The sequence below is a fragment of the Ascidiella aspersa genome, chromosome 9 (genome assembly GCF_963924565.1).
Source record: "Ascidiella aspersa chromosome 9, kaAscAspe10.2, whole genome shotgun sequence".
Lineage (NCBI taxonomy): Eukaryota > Metazoa > Chordata > Ascidiacea > Phlebobranchia > Ascidiidae > Ascidiella > Ascidiella aspersa.
In genome coordinates this window covers 7,454,244-7,479,786 of record NC_139455.1, presented here as the reverse complement: position 1 = coordinate 7,479,786, position 25,543 = coordinate 7,454,244, and the positions used below count along the sequence as shown (strand labels likewise).

Genomic DNA, 25,543 nt, shown 5'->3' with positions numbered 1-25,543 from the left:
TAAAATGCTGGATGACTTAATGCATGTTGTATGCTACACTTACCTCGATTGGTTTGCCGTCTTTCAGCCAGGTGCCTGCAACATCCTTATGGGACACGACGGCCGTGAAGTGGCAGGATGATCCTTCGCGAACATTCTGCTCCTCCAAGCCCGATCGAATCTTCCTCGGCACAGCTGAAAGTACGAAATAATGTATTGACACAAATTGCCGTAATACTATATTTGCCAACAAGTCTAGTTTTTCAAAAAGGAAAATATAAACAAATACGTATAGATGTAGCATGTATCCACATTTTTTTTTAGTTTGACAGCCACTGTTCTTAACTATCCTAAAAATCACTTCATATTCTCCCAAAAATGGCCTTTAAATGGCTGCTTATTATCGACAATTCTTGTCTTACCCTTGACTGTGAGTTGAGAAGACGTGCGGATTTCGGCGCCATGTTGTGTCTTGGCCGCGCAAGTGTAAATGCCGGAATCGCTCATCGCCACTTCGCTGATGCGCAGGTATCGGCAGGAGCCTTCCGCCCTCATCTGGCACTTGTCGCCGTCGTGCAACGCCCGCTCGATGTCGCTGCCCGCTGCGCAGTAGTACCACTGCGCCGTTGCCGTGGCGTCGGTGAGCGCGCACTCAAGGATAGCCGACTTGTCCAGTTCTTGCGCCACGAGGTCGCAAAGAGGTTCGGAGAATCGAAGCTCGTCGCTGGTCTCTGTTGAATGAAACGAAGGAGTTTAACATACGTTTGGAAATGAAGTGACACTGTTCAACGACAAATTGTATTAAAATCTTGACAAGGCTTCGTGCTTTATCAGGTCAAACTAGAAACGTTTCTCGGAGTAAAACATATTTAAGGATAACAAATGTTTTTCGGTTTTTTGTGCAGCAAACCAGATGATTTTATTCGAACAAAATTCTGATTATATGCATATCAGCAGTTCAAATTGATTTTAGGTAGTTTAACATTTTAAATGAAAATGGTGCAAAACGTTAAATTAATGGAGAGGGTTGCTCGTTTTTAAGATTCATTTAAAATTGCGCGGCATGAAGGTTTTTTGTTTATCTAATTAACAAAATACATTTGTATAAACTGTATGACGCAATGTGTCCAGATCCAGCGGTGCTGTTGCGAAAGGTTATATGATACCTTTCCAGAATATCAACGAGCATGAGTTGCAAAAAAAACTTTCAGGGTAGCAAGACCTACAGTATATTGGTTTAACTTCGAGACATACCTTGAACAAGCAGGAAGCCTTGGCTGCCGGCTTGGCCAGCAATGTTTGCAATTCGAACTGAGATTGAACCAGAATCGTCGCAGGTGGCATCGCGAATGTACATCTCGCAGACTTTGTCCTAGAAAAATCAAATCAAATTGTTTACTGCGCATTTCCACATAATCCCAAAAAGATATATTAACATTATACTATTAATGTAACAAACCTCCGGATAGAACCATCCGATGCGTTCCGACTCTTCCAGTCGGACTTCGTTCCTGTACCAGGTGATCTCGGGTTCCGGCTTGGCGTGGAATCGAACCCGGAACCTTGCGTCTTCGCCCTCGTTGGCGGTCTGGTTGTAAAGACGCTCGAGGACGATCGGGGCTTCGCAGTCAGGTGGCAAGTCGGTCTAGTTTGGTATATTTGAGATTAGCGAAGAGAAACCGAGCATGATTTAGCATGCATGCAGTGGTTGATAAAAAAATGGTGAATTGTTGTACTTGGAAGTGACACGATGGGGGTGTTGACTGTAATATGTAAGGGGTAAAATTATCAGAATAAATATTTTTATATTGCACTAGGTATAAGCCAACTGAAGATTAAGACCGATAAAAAATTGTTAACTGTTAAGTTATTACAATACCAAGTCGACGTTTTTGTGTGGAAATCAATTTGTGTAAAAGTGAAGTAAAGTGCTCTTTATTTTGGTTCAGATATTAACATGCTATCTAATTAATTTAATTCCAGATTTCGTCAAATTGTGTCATTAAAAACAAGTGTGGAATGACTTGTAATTATTTGCAGCACGATATTCTTTCAGTAGGCATTTGAAAGCAAAAATAATTATCAAAGCCAAAACAGACGTGTGGCACCGCTTGGATGAAATCTCAATGTGTTTTTACATCCATAGGCGTGCAAAAAATGCAATCTTTGCGACAGTAAACAGTATATGAAAATACACTATTTCTTGTAATAGCGTTGTTCTCATGCGATTTTGTTGCCAAACGTGAAATTGGTGCAAATGCAATAGTGATTATGATAAGCGAAGTGTGCAGGTGATTTGAACCTGATCAATCATATAGGGGGCTGGCAGCGACTCCCGGGGGCGCCTGAGCGGGGGCAGTTTGGGGGCCTCGGGCTCGGGGGGCTTGGACCAGTGCGCCAGGTCGTCCTTCGTTTTGCGAATAAACACCTCGTACTCGCGGTCACGCTCCGGTGTCTGTCACCAGTGACGTGGTTAGGACAACGGGCAATGGTTTGGGTTTGATGTTTGTAAGTGCTTACTTGACATTATGTTTTGAAAAGAAAGAGATCTATTTCGAGAAAAAAAATTGTGCCAATGATATAAATTCGTCTAACACAGCTTGGAGATTCCAAATTGAGAAAGTGTTTTAAGACAACACAAGTTTGTCAACGATACTTAAAATATTGTTGATTAAGGCATATTGAAACAAAGAAAACGCATTAAAAAAATTGCATATTTTTAGGAAAAATAATCTGTGAAAAACACTTTCCCTGGCTATAAACGTTTAAAACCATCTGAAAACGACTGTAAAGTAAGTGTACTTTCTAAAGAAATTGGACAAACATAAAAACGAATATAATTTATCTTTGAATGTTATCTTTGTTAAAAACAAAGAAAACCCCAAATAGGTAAACAGTAATTGCGAGTTTGTAAGAAACCTAAGTAATTAATTGTATAACTATAGCACTAGTCTATCGAAATTTCTTCAGAAAATAAATTACTCTCCTACCTTTTTCTTGTCAGCGTCCAGCTTGTTGATCATCCGCTCTTCTTCGGCCAGCTCCGAGAACTTGCTCTGTAGTTCCTCGTGCCGCTCCACCTTCTTTAGCTGCCTGATGCCGGCGATCGGCTTTTGTACCTCGCGCAGCGACACCATATGCTTGCCTTTCTCCTCTGTGACGACACAAGGAAGGTTTTAAAGTGGTTATGGTTTGAATTTCGAATATACTACAAGTGCGAAGTAGCTTCTTAAGCTGACCTTCAAACGCAATTTCTGAAATAAGCAGTTTCAAAAGTTTTTTTTTCGTTTAAAAGGGGTTTATGGTGAAGTATTTACTTATTTATCTTTTTAAGAGAATGAAGTACATTATTAATATAAGACTCATTAACAGTTTTATAAAGCAAAATTCATTCTGTAAATTGATCAAGTTTAATTTATCCTAAAATAAGATTCTTTCAATGGCTACCAAGAGATCGTTTTTGGGAAAAAGCTGAAGTAAAAATCAGCTCTTATTTATGCCTGGTGGGGGAAGAAAACAATAGAAAGGAAAGGAAATTGTACGCCTATGATGAAATAAACTGGCGAAAAAACAAAAGGAAGCAATAACCTTGACAAAACAATAACTACATAAAAAACATTGTTTCTTACCTCGCACTTGTTCCTCGACGTTACGCGTGATGCGATACTGTTTTAACGTGGTCGTGTCCAGCGAGGTCTTCTTGCCGCTTTCGGTGCCGCCGGCCTTGGCCTTGTGCAACACAGAACGCATGTCCTCCGCCTGGCAGACCTCGATGGCCACGGTGGCCTGGTCCCGGCCCTCCCTACTTTCGGCCTCGACCCGGACCTGGCCGTGGTCGTATCCGCGTACCGTTGCAATCTCGAAGTAATGGATGCCGTCGCACCAGACGCGGAACCTTGAGTTTTAAGGCATTGAGTTGTTTTATGCGATACGAGGATTTAGGTCGTTTAAGAAAAAAGCGGTAACGCATGTTGCGTCAATTGATTTTATTTGAATAAGGAACTGACGTTGCCAGCATAGGCGAAATATATATTCCTTTAACAAAATGCCTGATCTTGATTTTACTCAGGTTTTTAAACTTTGAGTTTTATTGTTTATATACGCGTCAGCGGAACAGTGATCGACAAGCAAAAACCTACTGCCAATGGTATTGGATTCTATTAAGATGTGCCCTTTTATAGCATGTTGCGTCAAGTTGTATCTAAAACTACTTAAGCTTGCTGTTAGCGATGGTTGTCTTCTACTAACTTTACAATTAATGAACGACAGCGGTTAGAGATAAATTGTTGGTTTCCAAAAATTATTATCAATCTCAGCTTAAAAACGTTAAGGATAGAACAGTATGGATTTATATTACAGCGTTTATACTGTTTTTAACTTGGTAATTCAAAGGAGGTTTTTATTCGTGCAGTATTGCAAAAGTTGAACGCCATTATTCAACAGTAACCACATAAAATAAGCAAGTGGTCATAGTCAAGTAATTATTCCACAATAGGTAACAGTCTGGTAAAACGCATAATTCTGTACAAAGAGCAGCTTACCTCTTGCTAGGCCTGATTGAAGTCTCGTTCAGGTACCAGGTAACTTTCGGAGTCGGATGACCCAGGACTCTGCAGCGGAAGCGAGCAGGATCACCTTCCTGGACTCGGATCGGATCTGGCTGGAGGACAATCCTTGGAGCCGATTTGGGAAGAGAATCGTCAACCTCCGGGTGATCGTGGGCAAGTGACAACTTTAAAAGAATTCGTGTAAAACAAAGTTCGTGTAAAAACACTTTTCGTGTAAAACAAGGAGCTTTATTGTTGTAAACATATCTGTTTCGTGTAAATTTATTTATCTTATGTGTATATTTTTAATGATCGTGTAAAAAAAATGTTTAAAAAACAACAAATGCATTTTCAGTATATTCGGATCCAAGAATGATTTCTTAACTACAATATACTGCAAACCATGCGAATTTTAACTCGTACTGGTAAACAAAACATATTCTCAATAAAAAACATAGTGGTAACACCATTTACGGTTACCAAACACAGATACCGGCCATTAAAAAAACACTAACTGTTGCTTTATTTTAAACAGTTAATGATGATTGCAAGCTTTCGCTCTGACCTCAAGGCAAAGTGCCATTTGTGCTCTTACAATCCATATATTTTATTCTTTTGAAGCGGTTACCTCTTGTCTGTGCTTTTCCTTGATTTGAATCCTTTCCAGCTTATTGGAGTCGGGCAGTTGAGTGGCTTCCACCAATCCCTTTTCCTCCTTGACGATCAGAGTGCAGGAACTTTGTACTTGGCCGTGCGAGTTGGTGGCTCTACAGCTGATCACACCTGTAACATAAAAAAGTCTCAGTCAGTGTTTGGATATTTTCCGAGGTGTTGTATCAATATATATTAATTGGTTACAGATAATGAATTGCAAAGCCAAAAAAGGTCGAGTAGATTGACGTCAACTTGATTAGGTCGTTTCGATACGAGCTTGTATCATCATCAGTTAATGTTAAAGCTCGCATCGAAACGTCTTAATCAAGATGATATCGATATACTCGACCTTTTTGGCTTTGCAGTTTATTATCAAGATGTATTAATTGATTGCGAAAATGCCGAATGTTTAAACGCGAAATTAGAAAAATAGTATCTACGTTAAAATTGAATAAAAAAAATGGGTTTTAAATTCTTAACGAATGAGCAAAAGCGCGTTGGTATATGTTTCTAAGATCTTTAAACCAACGATTTTACGGTATTTCAAATACTGAAATTTTAACTTTGTTAACATTTTACAACAAAAAATCGCCACAGTTTAGCAACCGTAAAGAATATGTCTAACAAATTGATTCGCATTAATTTCGTTTTTTAAACAACAACTTTCAGCAAAACGGTATTTATTCGTAATGGAACAGCCGTACCGGTGTCCCTCGGGTAAACGGCGTTGATGTCGAGTGCTGCAAATCCAAACTCGAAGGTCGTCATAATCCGGTTGGCGTACTCGAGGGGCTTGCCATCCAAAAGCCATTCGACCTACGTAAGCAGAACAAATACAGGTTAACACCACTTTCCACACCACATCCGCGATTCGCCAGTTAATGATAAAATAACACGAAAGACTGCCGGCCAAGTGACTTAATATGCTCTACCAACCAAAGTAAGACTATAGAACAAACGGTTTTTGGTATACCTTAAATATAAGGTTTGATATGCTTTTAAAGGAAAACAAATTATGAGAAATATCTCCAATAAATATAGAACTATTTTTATGGTTTATTGGCTTGCAGGGTTTGTCATACAATTTTAGTGGAAAACAAGCCAGACATAATTCTACTGTTGGACCTGTATCCAGCATACAAAACGCATTGCGTTGATTTTTTTTATTTACCTTCAATTTCGGATCTCCGATTGGTACGATGTGGCATTCGAAGTGAGCAGCTCCCAAGATCTTCTGCTTTACAGACACGAGCTTCTTCTTAATACGGGGCTTTTGCATTTTGCTGGAGTCGTACAAGTCACTCTCGTCGAAGTTGTCAAGCTGGTTTAAAACAGAACATTTGATGATTTAAAGCGGGCATGGCTAAATATTGATATTTTTCTTTTTAAGTATTTCACTTTGGTTTAAAACTAGCAATGAAGCTATAGGAATTTTCAAATAAGTAACACTCGTAATCTCAAGTTCAAAAAGTTATTATAAGTCCATTGTAGGCGGAAAATATTTTCGTTATGACAAAGAATTGAGTCCGCGTCTATGTTTGTTTATGGTCATAAAACCTAAACCACTCCAATGGGCCACCAGTAAAGTCGAACAATCCAATATACTTGGAACTTCAATTTGTTTAGGGAGATACTTTTCCAAATTTAACAAACGAAAGCTTGAAGTAACAACTAATAAATTTAGGCTGATTGAAAAGTATAGTTTTTCAGGAAAACTTCATGTTATGCACATGTACTATTAGCTGGATTTCAAAAGAGCTTTGGTAAAAACGACAAATTTAATTTAAGCCGAAGACACCGTAAGCTTAATGTAGTTACAGTATTCGTTAACTTACATAATATGCTTTACAACGCGATTATATATGGTTCATAAACAAACGACATTATACCTTTCTGAGGTCTACCCTCTCCGGCGACGGCTCGACTGGCAGCCTTTTCTTGGCCGACTTGGGGATGTAGAGGCGCCTGTCCTCTTCCGGGACCGCTTCGGACCGTTCAACGTTGACCTTGCACCTGGTCAGGTCGCGTCCGGTCTTGTTGACCGCCGTGGCCGTGTACCATGCGTCGTGCAGACCCTTGGTGGCCTGCTCGATGGTCAGAAGTCCGTGTCCGTCGACACCTTCGATTCTACAAAGAGAGATATGATTTTATGTTGTGTTTTAACAGGTTGTGGGGTGCGGGTTGGTTCTTCGTGCACCCTGTCGTTTTTTAGGATGTATGTTTTTCAGAAATAAGTCACAACGAATGCTATATTTTGAACTTAGGAACCTCAGGGACAATAAATCTGGATTTATGAATCACAGATAAAAATTAGAAAAATACGGCTATCGATAAAGATTCAAGGACAATTTGATATCAAACAGATAATTAATAAATAAAAATGATTCATGCAAAACTTCTGCTATTTTTTATATATATTTTCAGACAAAATGTTTGACTTTTACTTTTTCATAAACAACTTATTTTAGGAGCATCATGATTGGACTTTATAGTAAGACATGGTAAGAATCTAAAACCCATACAGAAAGGTAGCATTTTGCAGGTATAGCAGATTTTCACAAACTTATCGCAGTTATTTCAGAGCAAATCCAATTGTAAACAGCCATATATACCTCATGTCAGGGTGCTTGTCGGGAATCAGAAGTACGTTGTCCTTCAGCCAGACGATGTCGGGCGTCGGCCTTCCAACGGCGAACACCTCTAACCGCACGAGGTCGCCCTCCTTCACCGTCACGCTCTGAGGCTTTTCAAGGATCCGGGGACGCTCGGCGCCCTCTTGTGCTGGGTAACGTTTGTAAATAAGTTAGAAGTTAGTGATTTATGAAAAAATAATAATAACGTTTGCTTTGTGTAGGTGTTGCACATTAGGTTGGTTAAATAGAATTTATTACCAAAATATATAATACTTAATAAGTTGTGATTTGTGAAGTAAATTGTCTGAACGATGATCGGTAATAGCCTCATAAAGGAGTACATACATATTAAATGTGCATTTTAATTGCTGTAGAGTGTAGACTCTTTAGATGTTTGTATAGGCTTATTTAACTCAATATTATGCCGTAACGTGTGTATGTGAGGCCCTGAAGGGTATACCTAATCAAACACAACAAAAATAATTTAGAAACTAGAAAAAACACTTTGCGAAAATAAAGACGATTCAAGCGACGTTTAATCTTGTCATCAGTTCTAAATACAAGCCAGGAATTTTTTCAGCTATACCTCTGCTATACTAATCGTGTTAAATCAAATCTTTGCATGGATAGCACTTGACCATTCGTAGAAAACAAATTGCAAAGGCTCAACAGAAATTTCGCTTTGCAAAACAGCACAACCAAATAGGCTCACATTTCCCGAAACTTATGCCTTTTTCCTGAACTTAACCCTTAATACTCACGTATAACGGTCAGGGACATGGTGCTGATTGCCTTGCCGGCTGCGCTCTTGGCGATCACGGTGTACTCGCCGCTGTCATCCGGTCGGGCCGGAGAGATGATGAGAGATCGGATGCCGTCCTCCTTGACCACCACGCGGTGGCTGAAGTCCTCGAAGATCTGGGAGCCTGCGGAGATGGAGGAAGAATTGGGTTAGTGGAAGATACATAAAGATCCGAGAAAATAGGGAGACACTAAAGTGGACAACGTCGTCCTGGGAAATTGTACACTTTGTTGCCAATGTTAAGAGGTAGTTTAATACAAACGCAATTCTTTACATACTGAAATTATTTATTTCCTGTACTTAATTGTTTTATCAGACGTTTCGGCTACCTATTGTGGATGCCTTTATCAGGAAATGTAATAACACCACGCAAAATAAATCATAAACAAATCGGATAAAACAAATAAGTACCAAAATAACTTCTTTTCAGTATATACTATACCTGGCCCAACAGCAATTCTATATTTAATGCAAATCTGGCAAAGACTTCAAAGTGTCATTGTTCTTGTTTTTGTGATGTCTTTTAACAAGTCAATTACATCGTATTGTCGACTTATTTTAGAAAAATGTTCACAAATCTATGGCGAATTTAACTTCTTTTTTCAAAGTTTGGATGAAATTTCGATTATTGCCCGGCCATTTCGAATTAACCGAATGTGTGCGAACGCATGGAAGCGCCACATTACATGACAAACATATGTAAAGAAGAAGAGGGGCCAATCCACTAGCGAAGGAAAACACTACGAGCGGGCACTCGACGATAACAATGCCGCTCGCAAGTGCTGCGCAAACAAACACTCGACGGAAACTTGCCTTTGGAACAAACGCAAACGTAAATGTGCAGGTCTGCCTTCAGCCAAGGGGAGACGCCGACTTCGGCTACGCGGCCAAAGCGCGATTTTTCTACACCGCCGCCGTTTTTCAGCGATTTGCTAATCGGCGGCGACAATTTAGCGTCGGCAGTTGCTGGCAAAGGCTGGACAGTCGCGTCGGATTTCAAGGCTCGCTTTCGGCTCATGTAGCTGCGCAGGTCCTTGAGACTGTTTATGCCTGTGTACCGTAAAGCCGCCTCTTTGATTTTGGGCGGTCGCGTTAACTTTGGCTCGGCCGTTGAGCTTTCAATACTCATGCCGATGCCGAGGCTAGTTTTTAGCACCGGCTGCTGTGTCAGTCGGTCTCTTATCAGAGCGGGGCTCAGGCTGGCCAACTGGTCCGCCGCCCGTTTTATGAGCTCAGCGCTGTTCATTTCGGCCGAGTGCGTTGTGGACGGGGTTTCTGGCTCTGTAAAGGGCCGGTCGTCGCTGGAAAACGATCGGCGATAACCCGAGTCGGAATCGGTGCTGACGGCAACCGGTTCGTCGTATTTTGAAGGCAGTGGCAATGAGTTAACGATATATTCGGGCTCGAGCCTCCAGCAGGGCAATTGCTGTTCGCCCTTAGTCGTGTTTAAAATCTCCTCCATGAAGCACGGCGGTTTGCGCTTTGAATTCGCTTTGGTGGCGGCGGTTGGAGTTTTGCCGGATATTCCGCCGGCTTTCAGGCGTCGAATTCTTTTCGACTTCTCGGCCGCGCTTGAGCAACGACATGTTGTAGCAAACAAAAGAACTGCAGTTTATCTCCTTCGATCCGTCATTGTTCAGCAACAACAACTAGTCGTCTCGTGCCACCAGCAACGGCGTTGGCTTGTCATAGCAAATTGCCGGCCCGGACTTGCCCTGCCTACTAAATCACATTAGCGGGGCGTCTTGCCCGAAGTCTACACGGAACTGTGTGGAGCGGGAAAATTACACAAGGATTACCAACTGGCCTACAACCCTGGCAGTAACGCTGGAGTACTATGGGCGCAATGCTGCTGTTGTTGACTTACACAAACAGTGTAAATATGCTGCCGGCATGACAAGCCACGCTCATATTTTTACAACCCGCAGAGCTATGGTTACTGCAATCCTTGGCTGTAGAGCGGTTGCCATGCGTGAAAGATTCGAAAACAAAGACTGGCTATTGTGATTCTGCGGGCGAACGAAACTAATGAAGTACATCGAACCACGCCGTGTAAAGCGCCCCCTTTACAAAGTCGAGTTTCGAGTTACCACTTTCATTGGCGCTATAGGACAACAATTACGCTAAGCACCGGGCTTTTATGTTAGGCGCTATCAAAACGAACATAAGTTTTCAGCTTCTCTGTTTTATGCGATAGGCTTTACTACCAACATAAATTAAAGCTCCCACCAATTTATTTTGAAAACCTCGATTAAACTTTATACGCTGTAAACCTCTCGTATCGAGTACAACAAAAACTGCGGCTCTCGTCAGTCAGTATATTCAGCGCCCTCTCGCAACTGCCAAAAACACAAACGCTATAGCGAATCGCTTTCGCTCTGGCGTTTCCCAAAGGGCCGCGAAACAGATTCAAACCAAAACTCTCGCCCGCTACCAACTCCCGTTTTCGCGCAACCGAGAGTCGAAAAACGGCGCCGAGCGGTCAAAACAATGTCGAAGTTATGGCACTCGACTAGGCTAGAGTGGGCCGCCCATAGCACCGCGAATTTGACTGGCTTCGCCCGACGCGAAAACCCACACTTTCGAGGGCCTTTTGTTGCTTGTCGCTTATTAGTGGGACAAAGGTGTTTGCGAATATATAATTTGCTAAATGTAACCGAACGGCGACGCGCTAAAAATAGGTTCTTATTGCGGCAATGCCGATAAATTTTTAGGTTGTATTAATAGCCAAAAGCGCAAAATATAGGCTAACCGGTAGGTCTTCAAAGCAACAAAATCCCATTTAATAGCTCCAAACGTTTCTAACAGTGCGCTTATATTGCTAAACTTTAAAATAAATGCATTTTATAGTACGAATCCCCGACGTAAACAGCAAATTTATTAAAAATATTATAACTAAGCCAAAAATTCACGCTCTTAAGTTTTACGATTTTACCCACCGTTTAACCTACACTCCTGGACATAGGCCAGATTGAGATAAATGCAATTTTTATTACTAAAATAACGATACCCCACGGTCAACAACAAATTAATTAAAAACTAAAAAAAAACCTAAAAACTGACGTTCTAAAAACGTTTTACCATTTTACCTACCGTTTAACGTACGCACTTGAACATAGGCCAGATCCTAATTGCCGATGCGGGCAACAGCAACAACAAGGTCTACTTACTTGACTGCGACTCCGTTTCGCTTTCGATCGACGATCTACGGCGCATTATCCGATCTCATGTTTCCAAAACGCAAGATAATTTGTCGCTAATTTGCCTACAAACGGTGACAGTCCTTGCCCAGGACGAATCGCTGAATGCGAGCTTCGGCGTATAGAGCTAATTCAGTCGCGAATTATCCGCCAATCAAGTAGCCGTCGAGAGCGCATTGAAACCTCAAAAAAGGCGACAGTCATAGGGCGACGATACCCTCTTGCGCTTGGAAACAATAGAGCCATATCGCGATGCTGTTATTACGGAATACGAGCGAGTATCGACGACCTTTCTATTCAGGCGACCCGAACCTACGCCGGGATTGTGTTTCGATATATAGTGCTCATTACCTCGCCGATGCCGACTGTTCGACAAAGCTAAATTGCCACCCTTAGCCTCTGGCCGTAAATAAACAGCAGCTGCTGCTACTACAACCAAACAACCGCGCTACTCTGAAATCCGCTTGCGCGCGCAGGCAAATTTAAAAGGCAAGACGCAATAGCCTCTCGTAAAGCGACCGCGATTCGAAAGAAAGCGCGTTTATGACGGTCGCTTGTCGATTTGGCCGCGCAATTTTCGCTTGACCCCCGTCGGAATGGGCTACAAGGCTTCTACAAAGGAGGCGGCGATGTTCGTAACAAGCCCAGTCGGCGGCACAATGGCCTTTGGACAATGGAGCACGCGGGTAGATGGAATGAGCAGCAGTTGAAACAGAAGCCGCGCATATCTTGCCGCGTGCTTGTCGTATCCACATTTAGCCGCGTCCGTATGTGTGATGCCCCACCTATCGGGCGCAGATTTACCCGCAAGGCCCGCGGCACCGGGTTGACGTACTTTTCCAGAAGTACTTTCAAAAGTAATAAAAACTGAGAGGACTATGCGATTTTCCCACCCATTAACTTTCACGTCTACAAATGCAGCGACATGTTTTTTTAATGTATAACTTTGTAATTTACACATCTAACCCAAAGTGGTCGATTTGCTACTTTAACCAAGCTTTCCCCAGCCCTTGACAGGTTTACAGGGCAAAACCTACCCGAATTATATTTTGTTCTTCGCTTTCGTGCCACAAAAACGCTTTCAGCACATTTGGAAAAAACGAATACGTCGGCTATTTGGAGTGGCTATGTAAACTAAACGATTGACATTTTCGCACTGTTGTGAAGATCGCTGTTTCTTCCAAATCGCTATTTTTTCATACATTTTGTCTGCTCGATAACCGCGCATATGGATAAGGAACCACCAAGAAGCCTTCAGGTCAGCTGGTTATCCGCTGCTTAACGGCACAACAGCCCTTGTGCGTATTTTCCCATGCCGCGGTGCGTTGTTCAACAATACACTTATTACGTCGTTCATAAGGAACGGAGATTTGTAAACCAAAACGCTTACTTATAAGTTTGTATCGGCATTTGTTAATTTTGTAATTTTGATTTATTAGAAGTAAATATTGTTGGTGTGTTCTGTCATGAATTTAGAATGGATTTTAAGAAAAACTTCTAATAAATGAGCGACAGACTAACAAACTGGATTTCTACATTCGATTTAACGATCGGTATTTTTAGCCACTTTAGCACCTTATCCACTGGAGGCATCTGCTATAAAGCAACGACTCAGTGATAGCAGAGATCAACCCAGTGCAGCCGAGAGCGACCGCCGATCAGCAGTGTGTAATTATAGCAGCAGCCGCAGAAAGTATGATGTTTCGCAAATCGCCGAAATACTCTAGCCGGGCATGCGGGGACAAAGCAAACCGGAACACCTTACAACTCTCGAATGACACCGAACTCGCTTTCACGCCTTCTGATCCGTCGCCGCGCCCTACACGATATTTCGTGTCGCGCTCTGAGCCCGACATGCTTTGACGCGCTGTAAAACTATCGCGCGCACAATCGGCATTTGTTATGCCTTGCTTGTCGCGGCCTCTTTGGATCTGTTTACGTTTATGAATATGGCGGCGGCGCCAAGGTCGGCCGGGTCGCGGCGTTCGCTTGACCCCGGCGCGACCTTGTGACGTCACGCGCCGACCTGCCGCCGTCATCTCAGGTGTAGTAAGGTGGCAGGGGGTGTAACGTTTGTTTGGGATACGCTAACGGTGTAGTAACATAAAGTGTGTGTTGTTTAGATATATAAAATGCCTATAAACCGATTAGGGCCAATTTATAAAATACCTGATGTCATTGTTCAGCCAATTTTTTGTGATTTTGGTTAAATAGCAAAAAAAGGATCAACAGGTGTAGTATTGTGGCAGGGGATGTACCGTTTGTTTGGGATACTCTTTCGTTATAGTTACATAAAGTCTGTAGTGTTAAAATATGTAAATGCCTATTAACGGACGAGGGCTATATTCTGAATTTCTCGGTGTTAGAGCTGACCAACTTTTTATGCGTTTTGTTAAATACCAAAAAAAACAGCATGTTTTGAAGTTTTTCTGAAGCGGAATTTTGTGTTTGAATGAGGATTTGACCTACCGTTGCGGAAAAACGACACATCTGGTAGCGGTCTTCCAGTCACTTTGCAGTCGATCCTGGTCGCTTGACCCTCGTTGCATTCCATATTGTCGGGCTTCTTAAGGAACTTGGGCCTGAAGTAAACAAACAAATTAAGAAAATTAAATCAACATTCCGAATAAATATTACGATTTTCTGTTTGCTCCTAACTCATTGTTTGTCTAATATTCAGTAGTATGAAACTAGCATTAAAATGTTCCGCTATAATTAAAAAAAAACTATGATTTAAAACTACGCTTTTTTCTTAGGTAGTTTTGATTGCAAAACTCCACGCAGAAAGGGCCGAACTTTTGAAATCGTTCACAGAGAAAAATATGGATGACTTACTTGAAGAACTTCTCGATGTCGAGCTGATCCAGGTCATCCAGTCTCCTGGAGGGGGAGGCAACCCGCACGGGGGAGCGCGAGATCTCGCGGAGGCGCTTCTGAGGACTGGAGCTGGTCTTCCTTAGGTCTCCTGGAGACCTCGCACCCGGAGATTGGGGTCCGGCACGTCGACGCTCACCTCTGCCCCTGGATGAATATGACTTTTTCGTTACGTGGCCGGGTTTAAAAAGCACATTTTAGCGTTTGTTTTAATACCATTATCAGTTTATCAGTGTTGTAATGAATTAAGTGCACTGAAGTTACTGTTTTTAAATGACGTGACTTAGGTATTTTAACGAATATATCTTGAGTTGGACTGAAGTCATATGTAAATTAACTTGGGTTAAGATTAAGTGTTTTTATCAAATATTTGGTGATAAATTGGAATTTTAATCTTAATTTTTACACGTGAAAGAATTTGCTTGCCATATATTGCGTTTTTGTTCTTTTTATTTGATCGGACGTGGTAACATGTTTTAATAGTTTTACACTTTTTTAATTGTCAACGGCTTGACTTAAAGTTCAATTGCTCCAAAAATGACTTGACTTGGGCAACTGGTGACTTGGACTGGGACTTGAGTTGTTATTTTTTGCAAAAGATTTGACTTGGACTTGAGTCATTTCAAAAATATCGCTTACAACACCTCTTATGTCAAAATAAGGTTTTCCTGTTGTGTAATTTGAGTAATAAATCAATCGTGTTTTCTACGCTTGCAGTAATGTAACAAAAATATTTTGTAATAACTAAATTTTTTTTAGTAATGACTAGATTGTTAAAAGTTGTAGACTGTTTTAAATCTGCTTTGGAACCAACCTTGCGTGTATTAAGACGTGTAACTAACATGTCTAGTCGGAATAGTAAAGTGGCCAATCTAAATTCAGCTTAACAACCGTGAAAGCAAATAAATTATTTATTTTTGTATTTGTAATGGGTTAAGTTTGCTGGTTAGTAAATATTTAGCTCTCCTGTATAAAAGCAGTTTAAAATAATTATTAATGAATTGTAACTTGCCTGGATGCTGTCGCTCCTCGTCCTCTGGGAGGAAGAGTCACTTGCGTCTGGTTGCGATCTTCTTCTTCTTTTCCCGATTGCGAATCGCGGTCGATCGCGTCCTGCTCCTGGAACCTCTGGTAGTTCTCTGCAAGTTGGAAAATCGTTATCACCCCAACTATTCGGACGCCATTTTTTATCACCTTTCTTTCGTTTATCGAATTTGTAAGCAGAAAGACGTGTGATATGAGAGATGTGAGCCAATAAAACACAGGAGTGCGACCGAGGATTCTTCAGATTTAAAGTAAATTGCCGCAAGAGTTAAATTTAGATCATGCAGTGTTCTGCCAAGTAAAATATCACCCAGCCGATGAAAAATAGCTGGGCACATGATAAAACTCGTCGAATTTACTTAAAGTACATCATAAATCGAAGTAATGGAAAAATAAATCAATAATTTAAAAAATACATAGATTTTAGAGGTAGTTGCGGGCCTTACCTTCGGACATGAGCATCACGGATCCGCTGATGAATCCAAACTGGTTGGTGGCAGTTATCGTGTATTCGCCAACGTCCTCGACAAAAACCATCGTGATCACGAGGCTGTACAAATCTATTGGGAAATGCACAAGGCCGTTTACTATATGATGGCAACGGTAGAAAATCAGCAGGTTGTTGTGTAAAATGCTATACTTAATTGTTCACTGCCTTTAATGGGCAAATAAAGCTAACCAGATAATATTGCGCGTATATCTTTCATTTTAGGTTGCAGATTTTCGACGTTACAATCATATTGAACTGTTTCCTTTCATTCGAATAAAACGGTATTTTTAAATTCATCAATTGTAAAATTGCTCTTCATGCAATATTTTTTACTAAATATACCGACGTTTCGATAACCTATACAGGAAATCTTTATCAGGGCAATGATATTGCAACCGGGCGAAAAGCAACATATAGCAGTCAAACAATAAAGAAAAAGCACAATGAAACACGGTCTTTATTAAATTGGTGTGGATTGACCTAAACCAGATTTACTCACACCGCAAAAACATTTTTTGATATAACAAATTGTCTCTTTAGGTTTAAAACCTTTATGGGTTCATATAACTTACTCTTTTCCGGGTTCTCGATCACTTTGAAGCGATGTCCGTTCTGCAGCAGCATTCCGTTCTTCGCCCAGGTGACGCGCGGTGGGGGAATCCCCGAAATCACGCAGTCCAGCTGAACGCTGCCGCCTTCGACCAGCTTCATCATGCTGGCCGGCGTTCGCAGAAAGCGCGGCGGCTCGCCGTTAGAGTAGCTGCTTGCAGCGCTACCTTGCGGCTGGCGTTTTTCCGGCGACTTGCCGCTAGCGGTCGACGTCTCCTCGATAACGGGTGATAGGCCCTTGGCGGCGAACTGATCGCTGCTGTCCAGCACGATTTGATGGGCGGCGACTGGCTTGTACAGTTGCTCGGTGTCAGTGAGTTCGGCCTCGGAAACGCCCGAGACAAAGTCGAGTTCGGCTTCAGTGCTGACAAAATAAATATATTGTTTATGTATAGTTCATGTTTTATTTCGTTGAAAAAAGTAATGATAGGGTTTTGTATTGGCGAATCAGCATTAATTTGCTTGTAAATTAGCCCCAATCATTTTTGTGCTCGTTTCTTTTTATTGCAAGTTTTTCTAATTTTTGTTTTTTGCAAATTAATTACATAATTTTAACATTTAGTTTGGGATATTAATGTCGTGAAAAAATAAAAAAAACGACAATGGCATTGAATAAACCTTACCTTTCAAATCCATCGTAGTCAGTCATGGAAAGCTCGGTTTCGGAAGCGGACAATGCCCGCTCGTGTTTTTCCGTCTTGGCCGGTGCTTGTTGCTTTACCTAAATGTCAGTTCGAATTAAGTATTAGTTTTAACAGTTAAAGTTGGTGATGTTCCAGTAAAATCCAACATATATTACATTGGCTTTTGAAGATAAAAGTGAGACAAATGGTTCATTTTACCATTATTTTAATAGAAAAACAAAAATATCTTACAAATTTTGGAAACACAGAGACATTTATTTGTTTAAAAAAACATTTTAGATGCTTGTTTTTTCATTGTTGTTTGTTTAACCATTTATGCTTAAACATTCCAACACCCTAATGACCTAGATAGGAGTTTATATTGGTAGACGTGACAAATGGCACTGTTACTAATGAAATTTGAATTTTTTTAGTTTTAAGGTTGACGCAGAAAAAAACGTCTCTTTGCAAACCTTTAGCGAGCACGAACACGAGGTGTCGCCCTGCGCGTTAGTAGCGGAACAGGTGAATTCACCCGCGTCATCCATGACGGTTTCGCGGATGAGTAGGCAGGAAACTCGTCCGTTGTAGGTCATCTCAAAGTCGTGTGAGTTCTCTAGGCGAGTCCCTGGAAAAGAGTTGCCGAGTTTAGTCGCTGATTACGTTGGCAAATAGTGTAGACAGCAAAACAAATCCAACCAGGGAAAAAACTAGTTGTTTGATTTCAATTACGCCGAAAGAAACGGCTTTGTTTTTCTGGTGCCATAATCACAATGAGTTTGTACTGTTTTTAACTAGCAATAAAATTAAGAAATTAAATTTAGCAAGCGGTGATATAAATTTTGGTTTAAATTTGTGAAATTATGAGTAAACATTTATAATGTGTGCTTATCGCATTGTTACACATTTCGCATAAAAGTCTAAAAAACGTATTAGTAAGAGGCTAAAGTTTCTAAACTAACCCTTTTAAACCTGTTTTTATGAATTTCAACCTCTTAAAAATGCAGAAAAAAAGAGAAAAGTAGAGTTAAAAATTGAATGGGACGCATAGCAAAGTTCCCCCGCGATATTCGGCCAATATAGTATACTTAGCGAGGCGAAAACTCACCATCTCTGAACCAAGTCACGCTCGGAACGGGGTTGCCCATCACCTCGCACTGGAGGAGACTCATCTCTCCCTCCCGGACCTCCATGTCCTGCATCCCGCTCTTGATGAAGGGAGGGAAGGAGGCAAGGTCCTGTGATGAAAGAACGAACACGGGTTGAAGTTGAATTTTGATGACCGTTTTTTTTAACTGCGTTTCTCACGTGAAAATATATTCTGAGTGACTGACTGCCAACATTTTTTTGTTAGGTTAAAATTTTTATATATCTTTTTTGGAATTTTTTTAAATTTATTTTTATTTTAAATGCTTACAAAACTCCGGAAATAACCAAAAGCACCCATTCCGTTATATAAAACAAAAAAAAAAAAAAAAAAAAAAATGGTTGTAGTAAGACGTAATAAGAATATCAAAGCCCATGCAGAAGTAGGTATCATTTTGAACGTTTTAAATAACTCTTTAATCGTCTTAAACATTGTCAATATAAAATAATATTCTTTTAAAATTTCATAAATTTCTATTCAAAAACCAAAGAGAATATTTTCCAATTATTGACCCGCTGTTTTACGAAATCGTGTTTTACAATTGATTATTTAAAAAAACAGCTGCAGATGTCGCAAAACTCTGTGTGTTGAAAAACACGTAACCGATACTTGACTTCCTCGGTTTCAGACGACCAAATAGGGATATATACCTGTTCGTCCTCCGATTCCTTAACAGCGGTGGCAGTGTTATTGGGTGCGGGTGTCACAGCGTCACAAGCGATTGCTGTGGTAGCCGACGTCTGTTCAGACTCATGCGAAACCTGAACGCGCGTCACATTTAGCAAGTGCATGAATGACGTCATGATTCGAAGTTGATAAGTTATGATATGTAATGCGTGACAGACGACGTGCAACTATGAGAGCTAGTGATACCAATAGCCATATGAGCAGATACAAATGACACTGATGATGGCATGAGGTATTGCCGAAACGTTTATAACAGCAAAATGTCGATTTTATCGAATATAATGGCTTAAATATTTTTATTGAGATATAAATGGTTTATAGTGCAGAGGGGCATTAATGAGTTTATTTGGCAGGCTAAACAGTACTTTTACGTTTAACGTTTTATTTTAATAAGTTGAAAGTTGAATACGAGACTTTCATTTTAAAAACGTTTAATACATGTAATATATATATATATATAGATATAAAGGCGTAAAATACTAAGCACATTCACAATAGTAGGCGGCTATTAAGATTATTTCACGGAGTTCTGAAGTACAAGAGCCAGTATACAACTGCAGACGAGCGGTCCGTTTGAAAGCGTGACCTGTCAGTCCCCCAAGTCAACGATGGTGCGTGACACGAGACAGCTGCAAAAGCCGCTCTTGCGATACGCATGGCTCTAGCCTCTTCAAATTAATCGAAATGCGATCGCATGCCATGCTCGCTGCTGGTGAGCATTTTAACCTTTTCGAAATACGGCACATGAATAGTATCTGGGGTTCACGCCAAATTCCAGCCTAACTAGCATTAATATTGAGTTATAAGAACAGGCCAAGTTGTTCAAACCCATTTCTACTTAAACTTATAACGAATCGTTTCTAAACTTTTATAAAAACTATAGACGTTTGGAAGAAATAAACGATTCTATATGACCGGTTCATTATGGACATTCATATGTTTTTAACGTAGAAACGAAGATGTTACCGATACTACCTTTCCTTGTCTTTTTGCACAGCAGTTTTTATCGGTCGCCTCATAGCTAGCAACATCTATTCAAGTCTATAACGCGAGTCCGAAGCAACGTGAAGCATTCGTGTGAAGCGCAAACCTACCATGTGTTGTTCTTCCCGCGAATGATATGACTGATGTATTTTCAATGACGATGACGTAACACGGCGGACGCCGACGATCGGCTTCTGGCCGTTCACTTGCTGGTTCAGGTTCACGGGTAGGGACTCGACCGGGCGCACGGGCGCCACGTACGGGCGTTTCGGCGCCGGTGGCTTTTCGAGCGATGACGACGACGCAGATGACGCGAAAGAAACGCTGGACGCCGACGGGTCGACGTCAGCCGATGACAAGGATGACGCTGCAATTTTTTGCTGTTGCTGATTGGATGACGCTTGATCGATGACCTCGCGTTTTTCGTGGGTGAAGGTTTCGCGTTGTTGGGATTTGGTTTCTGTGCTTTGAAATGTGACCGATTGGACGACTTGAGAGGCCGAGTATGCCTCGCGCTGTTCACTACTGATTTCTATTGCGCTCTGTTCGGTTACCTCCTGCATTTGTCCCACTTCAAGTTGGGTTTCCTTGGCCGATGATGTCTTGGAAGAGCTCAGGGCAGCCATCGTCTGCTGCACCTAGATAACGTTGGGGAATTAGTTTTTGTGTAACATGTGAACCACAGAGAAGAACAACCGAAATTACTTAATTATTGTTGTGAAACAGGCTGAAGAATGGATATGCACTCAAACCAACAACTTAAGTGGATTTCATTGGGTTTAAATTGGAAGAAAATAATACAGGCCAGCATTTGTTATGGTTAAAGTTGCTTTAATGATAAGCGAAACTAGTAGTTAAAGAAAAACTATGAAATAAATCTAACATGTTTTTCGGCAAGGTAATTTGTTTTATTTTCTATTACACCTGAGTTGTTTTCATAGGGTGGTTTTAATTTCCCGAAATCCAGTCACAGACAGAAAGCGGACAATTATAAAACGACTTTAGCAAAGTAGAACGTAAGAATGACTGATAAAAATCCGATTTTCTTTGAGTTAAGCCGTTCCGCAATCAAGCGTGACCAATATAATCAAGCGTGACCAATATACAATCAAGCGTGACCAATATATCCAGTACGTCTTTTAACTATTCAGTCTGTCTTAATTCCATTATACCTGATCCTGTTGCTGGATTCTCCACGGAGGTATGGTAGCATTGGTCGGTGTGGCACTGTCCTGTTTACGTGTGGGCGAAGGAGCTTTGACGCTGTGCACTCGGCGCATCGGGGAATCGGATTGGTCACGCGGTGTCGTGCTCTTGCGCAACTTTCACAAAAAAGGGGGCCGATTAAATGTCAAAACGTAATGAGTCTACCAGTCTTGTACAAATGACTAGAATTGAGTCTTTTAAACAAATACTTGGGTTGGAAAAGTAGTGCTTTATCAACTTTTTTTAAGTTTCAGGTTTTTTTAAGTTTTGCACATAAACAATTTTTTAAAACAAAACACACGTTAACGAGATTGTAGTTTATACGAAAGCATTTTGTAGTCTTGTAAACAGAAATCCCGATTTAACTACGGTATTTCCAACCTAATTTATTGCAAACTATTCTGTAATATATATGTTGTATGGACTTACGACTGGGGGGCTCATCCTGACTGATCTAATGGGCGAAGGGCTCTGCCTTCTAAATCCCGACTTGGCTTTCGTGCTGGTGCTTTGTTGTGTGGACCGTGATTCCGATGATCTAGCGCTGCTACTGCGCTGTTCCTAAATCAAACGAATAACGTGTTATTCTTAGAACGTCAAATATACATGTTGCCATGACTGCAAAGACATCACACTTAATATATATCACCATGACAACAGTGGTAAAAAAAACACCAACGGCAGAATTAGTTGGTTTCTTAGAATCACAACCTAACTGTGCATCACAACATTTTATTAAGTAATTATTTTACAGAATTGATTCCATGATAACAGTGTTTCTCAACCGGGGTGCCGCGGCACTCTAGGGTGCCATTTTTAGCGGGTGCCGAGAGCTATTTCAAATTCTTTAGGATTTTATTTTTCTCTATTGGTGAGCTTCTTGATACAATTTTTCGTGTACGATAAAATTGCCAAAAATTAAGAAGGTTTTTTCAACCTTGTTGCGCAGTTAATGTGCTGTTTCAGTCTCGTTTACTGTAACCTTACAGCGAACCACTCAGTAAAAATGCAAGCAAGGGTGCCGCGAACTATTTATAACATCTGTAAGGTGTCGCAAGCCAAGTTGGGAACTACTGCATTACTGTATTGAAATAATGAGTCAAGAACAAAAATATCTCACCTTGGCAAATGAACTTCTCTGCATCTCGAAGTCGCGCGATTGCTTGATCGCCGACATTTCTTTCATTTCCGAGTCCGACGTCATCAGTTGATGAGCTAATAATCCGGTTTCTTGTTCATAGTCCGATCGGGCTTGGCCGGTGACAGTTCCCTCACCTGAAAAATAATTGTATATATGTAAACCATTGAATGCTTTGATAGATACGTACTAAAACATAACTATCATTATTTTTGCCTGTTTTGGCTAAGAAATGAAGGTAATAGAAAAACTGTTTAACAAATTTAAAAATATGTATTTAATTATACAACAGTAAAAGTTTACATCCTTTAAATGGCGATAATACAAATTAAGCGTTTAACGAATAAAATTCTATATTCAAAGTTGCTTCGACTTTTTTGTAAACTTCATTTTCACTAAAGATTTTTCCAACCTGTGCTGTCGTCTGTATCACAAATGACTGTTAGAATAATCCAAAAACTGCCCAAGACAATTTTCCTTCATTTTAACTTAGTTTCCGTGGTGACTACCATTTTGTCGAATATTATTTTCGTGATTTTTAATTAAAATTCTTAGGAAAACCCGTCTTTTGCGTTCCAAGGTTTTGGTAGCCAGCACAGAGCTGCTACACAGTGAGGCTAAATTAAGGAAAATTGTCCGAAAGAATTATATCAAATCATATGTAGGAAGCTTTTAATGCAAAAGGAGGAGGCTGATGGAGAGCTTACCTGAGACTGTCAACACGGCTGTGGAGGTGGCCTTGCCTCCCTGGTTAGATGCGGTCACCGTGAAGCGACCAGTGTCCTCTTCACAAGCCTCCGCGATCGTCAGACTGTACAGACCCTCCTCGCATCGGATCTGGAAGTCGGCGCAGTTGCGGATTTCGGCTCCCTTCGCGGACCAATGCAATGATTAGGTACGGAGTTTAGATTTATATATAAAACCACCAGATAGAAAGTCAGTTTCACAAACATTCCACGTCTGCGATGTTCGGCAACCAATATGATGAGGAAAATATTAGAACGCTCAAATTTGAACCGGTTTAAAGACAGACGTGCAGGCTGCAACACACGTTGAAACTATCGCTGAAATTGCAACACACGTCGAAAAGCTGAAATTGCAACACACGTCGAAACTATCGCTGAAGGTTCTTTTGAAATAGCGCAAACTTCGCAACAATGATGCCAGTAGCCGTTTTTATTACATTAAAAGGACAAACTATTTTATATTCCACTGTATACTAAAAATTAACATTATGAATACTGTGCTTAATGCTATATTATTTATTGCACAGTGATGTTTGTAATTTTTTTTCATGTTTTGAATATTGAAGCAGTCGGCCTTTTATTCCGAAGAACACGGGGACCACGAGGCGAAAAAGTTTAGGAATCACTGTGTTAAAGCCACTGTTATATGGATAGGGCCTCTCAGTTCAAACGCAGCAAAGTGACAACTCCACACGCGCAAAGTCCTTACCTCACGGTACCACTTCACTCGCGGTGTTGGAACGCCGCTGGCACGCACTTGGAAGCGAACCAAGTCTCCCTGGCTTGCCTCGACGTTGGCAAGTCGCAGTGTGAAGTCCGGAGGGCTGCTGGAAGCTGTAAAATATTACAAGGCGGTTAGTAAGGAGATAATGTCATGTGTGCAATACGGTGTAACGTCCAACTGGTTTCGCCTAAGTGGCAATGCGCATTTGCCTCCATCTGAGGTGGTAAATACAGCAGTTGTTTTGTTTTGTTGGGTGCGAATAGCAAAACGTGGTATCAAACGTTACAGCTTGAAAATCCAGCTGGTATGGTCGAACCAAAACACAGCTTACCCCATAGATTTGAACCTGTAATTAACTCATATCGAATAGTAATTTATTTTCAGCAAACAACTCTGAATGTAAACCACGGTTCTGCAGCGGTCTTTACTCTTTGGGTTCACCATTGTGAAACATCCTAGGTTTAAAATTTAAAATAGAATATTACGTTACTGACCTACTCTGTATGTTATAAAAGACGCACATCGATAAACCACTTCATTACTGATGAACCATAATTGAATCTATAGCTTGCGAGTCAGAACTATTTCTCTAGGGCATATGCCCTTATGACGCGGTATTCGAGTCACAAATAAACGCCAGTGTGGTGTAATCTTGTTTTTCCAAAATTGTATATTAATAAAAATGGACTAAAATGACACAGGATATCCCACCTGCTATCAAATTGAAAAAAAAAACTTTCACGAAAAATATGCGCAGGTTGGCCATTTAACCGGAGAAAATCAGTACTTTTAAAGAAAACTAAAAAAAAGAACTAGCCTGGGGTGAGGTTCGAACTCACGACCTTTGGTCTGCATCCTGTTCGTAAATTCAACCTCAAACGGTTTCTTGTAATATGTAAATGGTTAAGTTCTGCCCAACTCTTTAAAAAACGTCCCAGAATAAGCCCACTCACTCTGCACTAGCAGCTCTGCGGTGCTGGAAGCCTGGCCCAGCTCGCTGTACGCCTGGCAGGTGAACTGTCCGGCGTCCTCGTCAAACACCTCGCCGATCACCAGGCAAGTGCGCCCGTCGGCCGCGTAACTCGTCTCGTAGTTGTGCGACTCAGTGACGTCATTTCCGGCGTGGTACCAGCGCACTTCCGGTCGTGGGAAGCCTGTGCACCAAAGTGTTGCGTTTGTTGAGCGAGAAACAACACCCAGGTTTTAGGTATTTGTTATCTGCGATTAATAACTTTCCCAGTAAATCGTCGATTTTTTTGCCAAAAAAATATTTTACTTATATTTGTCGGTAGGCTCATACCAAAACGCGTTTTCAGTATTTTTAAACTTTTAATTAACAGGTGGTGGCAACTTATCACACAGACGTAATACTTTCAACTTACCAGAAATAATTCATTCAAACCCACTCTTTGTAAATCTTTACTTAAAAATTCGTCTACAAATATATTGTTTAAAA

The 25,543-nt window shown here is 40.9% G+C and overlaps 1 protein-coding gene across 1 annotated transcript in view; it reads right to left on the bottom strand.

Annotated features, from left to right (window-relative positions):
• LOC146132147 (titin-like) overlaps positions 1-25,543 on the bottom strand; it is a 170,250-nt gene that overhangs the window by 143,745 nt on the left and 962 nt on the right. Inside the window, 29 exon segments of the mRNA XM_083397226.1 lie at positions 44-174; positions 402-710; positions 1,234-1,351; positions 1,439-1,624; positions 2,970-3,133; positions 3,609-3,874; positions 4,521-4,711; positions 5,155-5,309; positions 5,885-5,996; positions 6,352-6,501; positions 7,070-7,307; positions 7,793-7,961; positions 8,575-8,739; positions 14,285-14,397; positions 14,651-14,836; positions 15,702-15,828; positions 16,180-16,293; positions 16,796-17,196; positions 17,456-17,553; positions 17,929-18,083; positions 18,564-18,693; positions 19,253-19,363; positions 20,384-20,905; positions 21,446-21,595; positions 21,909-22,040; positions 22,600-22,754; positions 23,325-23,487; positions 24,073-24,197; positions 25,041-25,241. Of these exon segments, the coding sequence (XP_083253352.1) occupies positions 44-174; positions 402-710; positions 1,234-1,351; positions 1,439-1,624; positions 2,970-3,133; positions 3,609-3,874; positions 4,521-4,711; positions 5,155-5,309; positions 5,885-5,996; positions 6,352-6,501; positions 7,070-7,307; positions 7,793-7,961; positions 8,575-8,739; positions 14,285-14,397; positions 14,651-14,836; positions 15,702-15,828; positions 16,180-16,293; positions 16,796-17,196; positions 17,456-17,553; positions 17,929-18,083; positions 18,564-18,693; positions 19,253-19,363; positions 20,384-20,905; positions 21,446-21,595; positions 21,909-22,040; positions 22,600-22,754; positions 23,325-23,487; positions 24,073-24,197; positions 25,041-25,241 (5,237 nt within the window).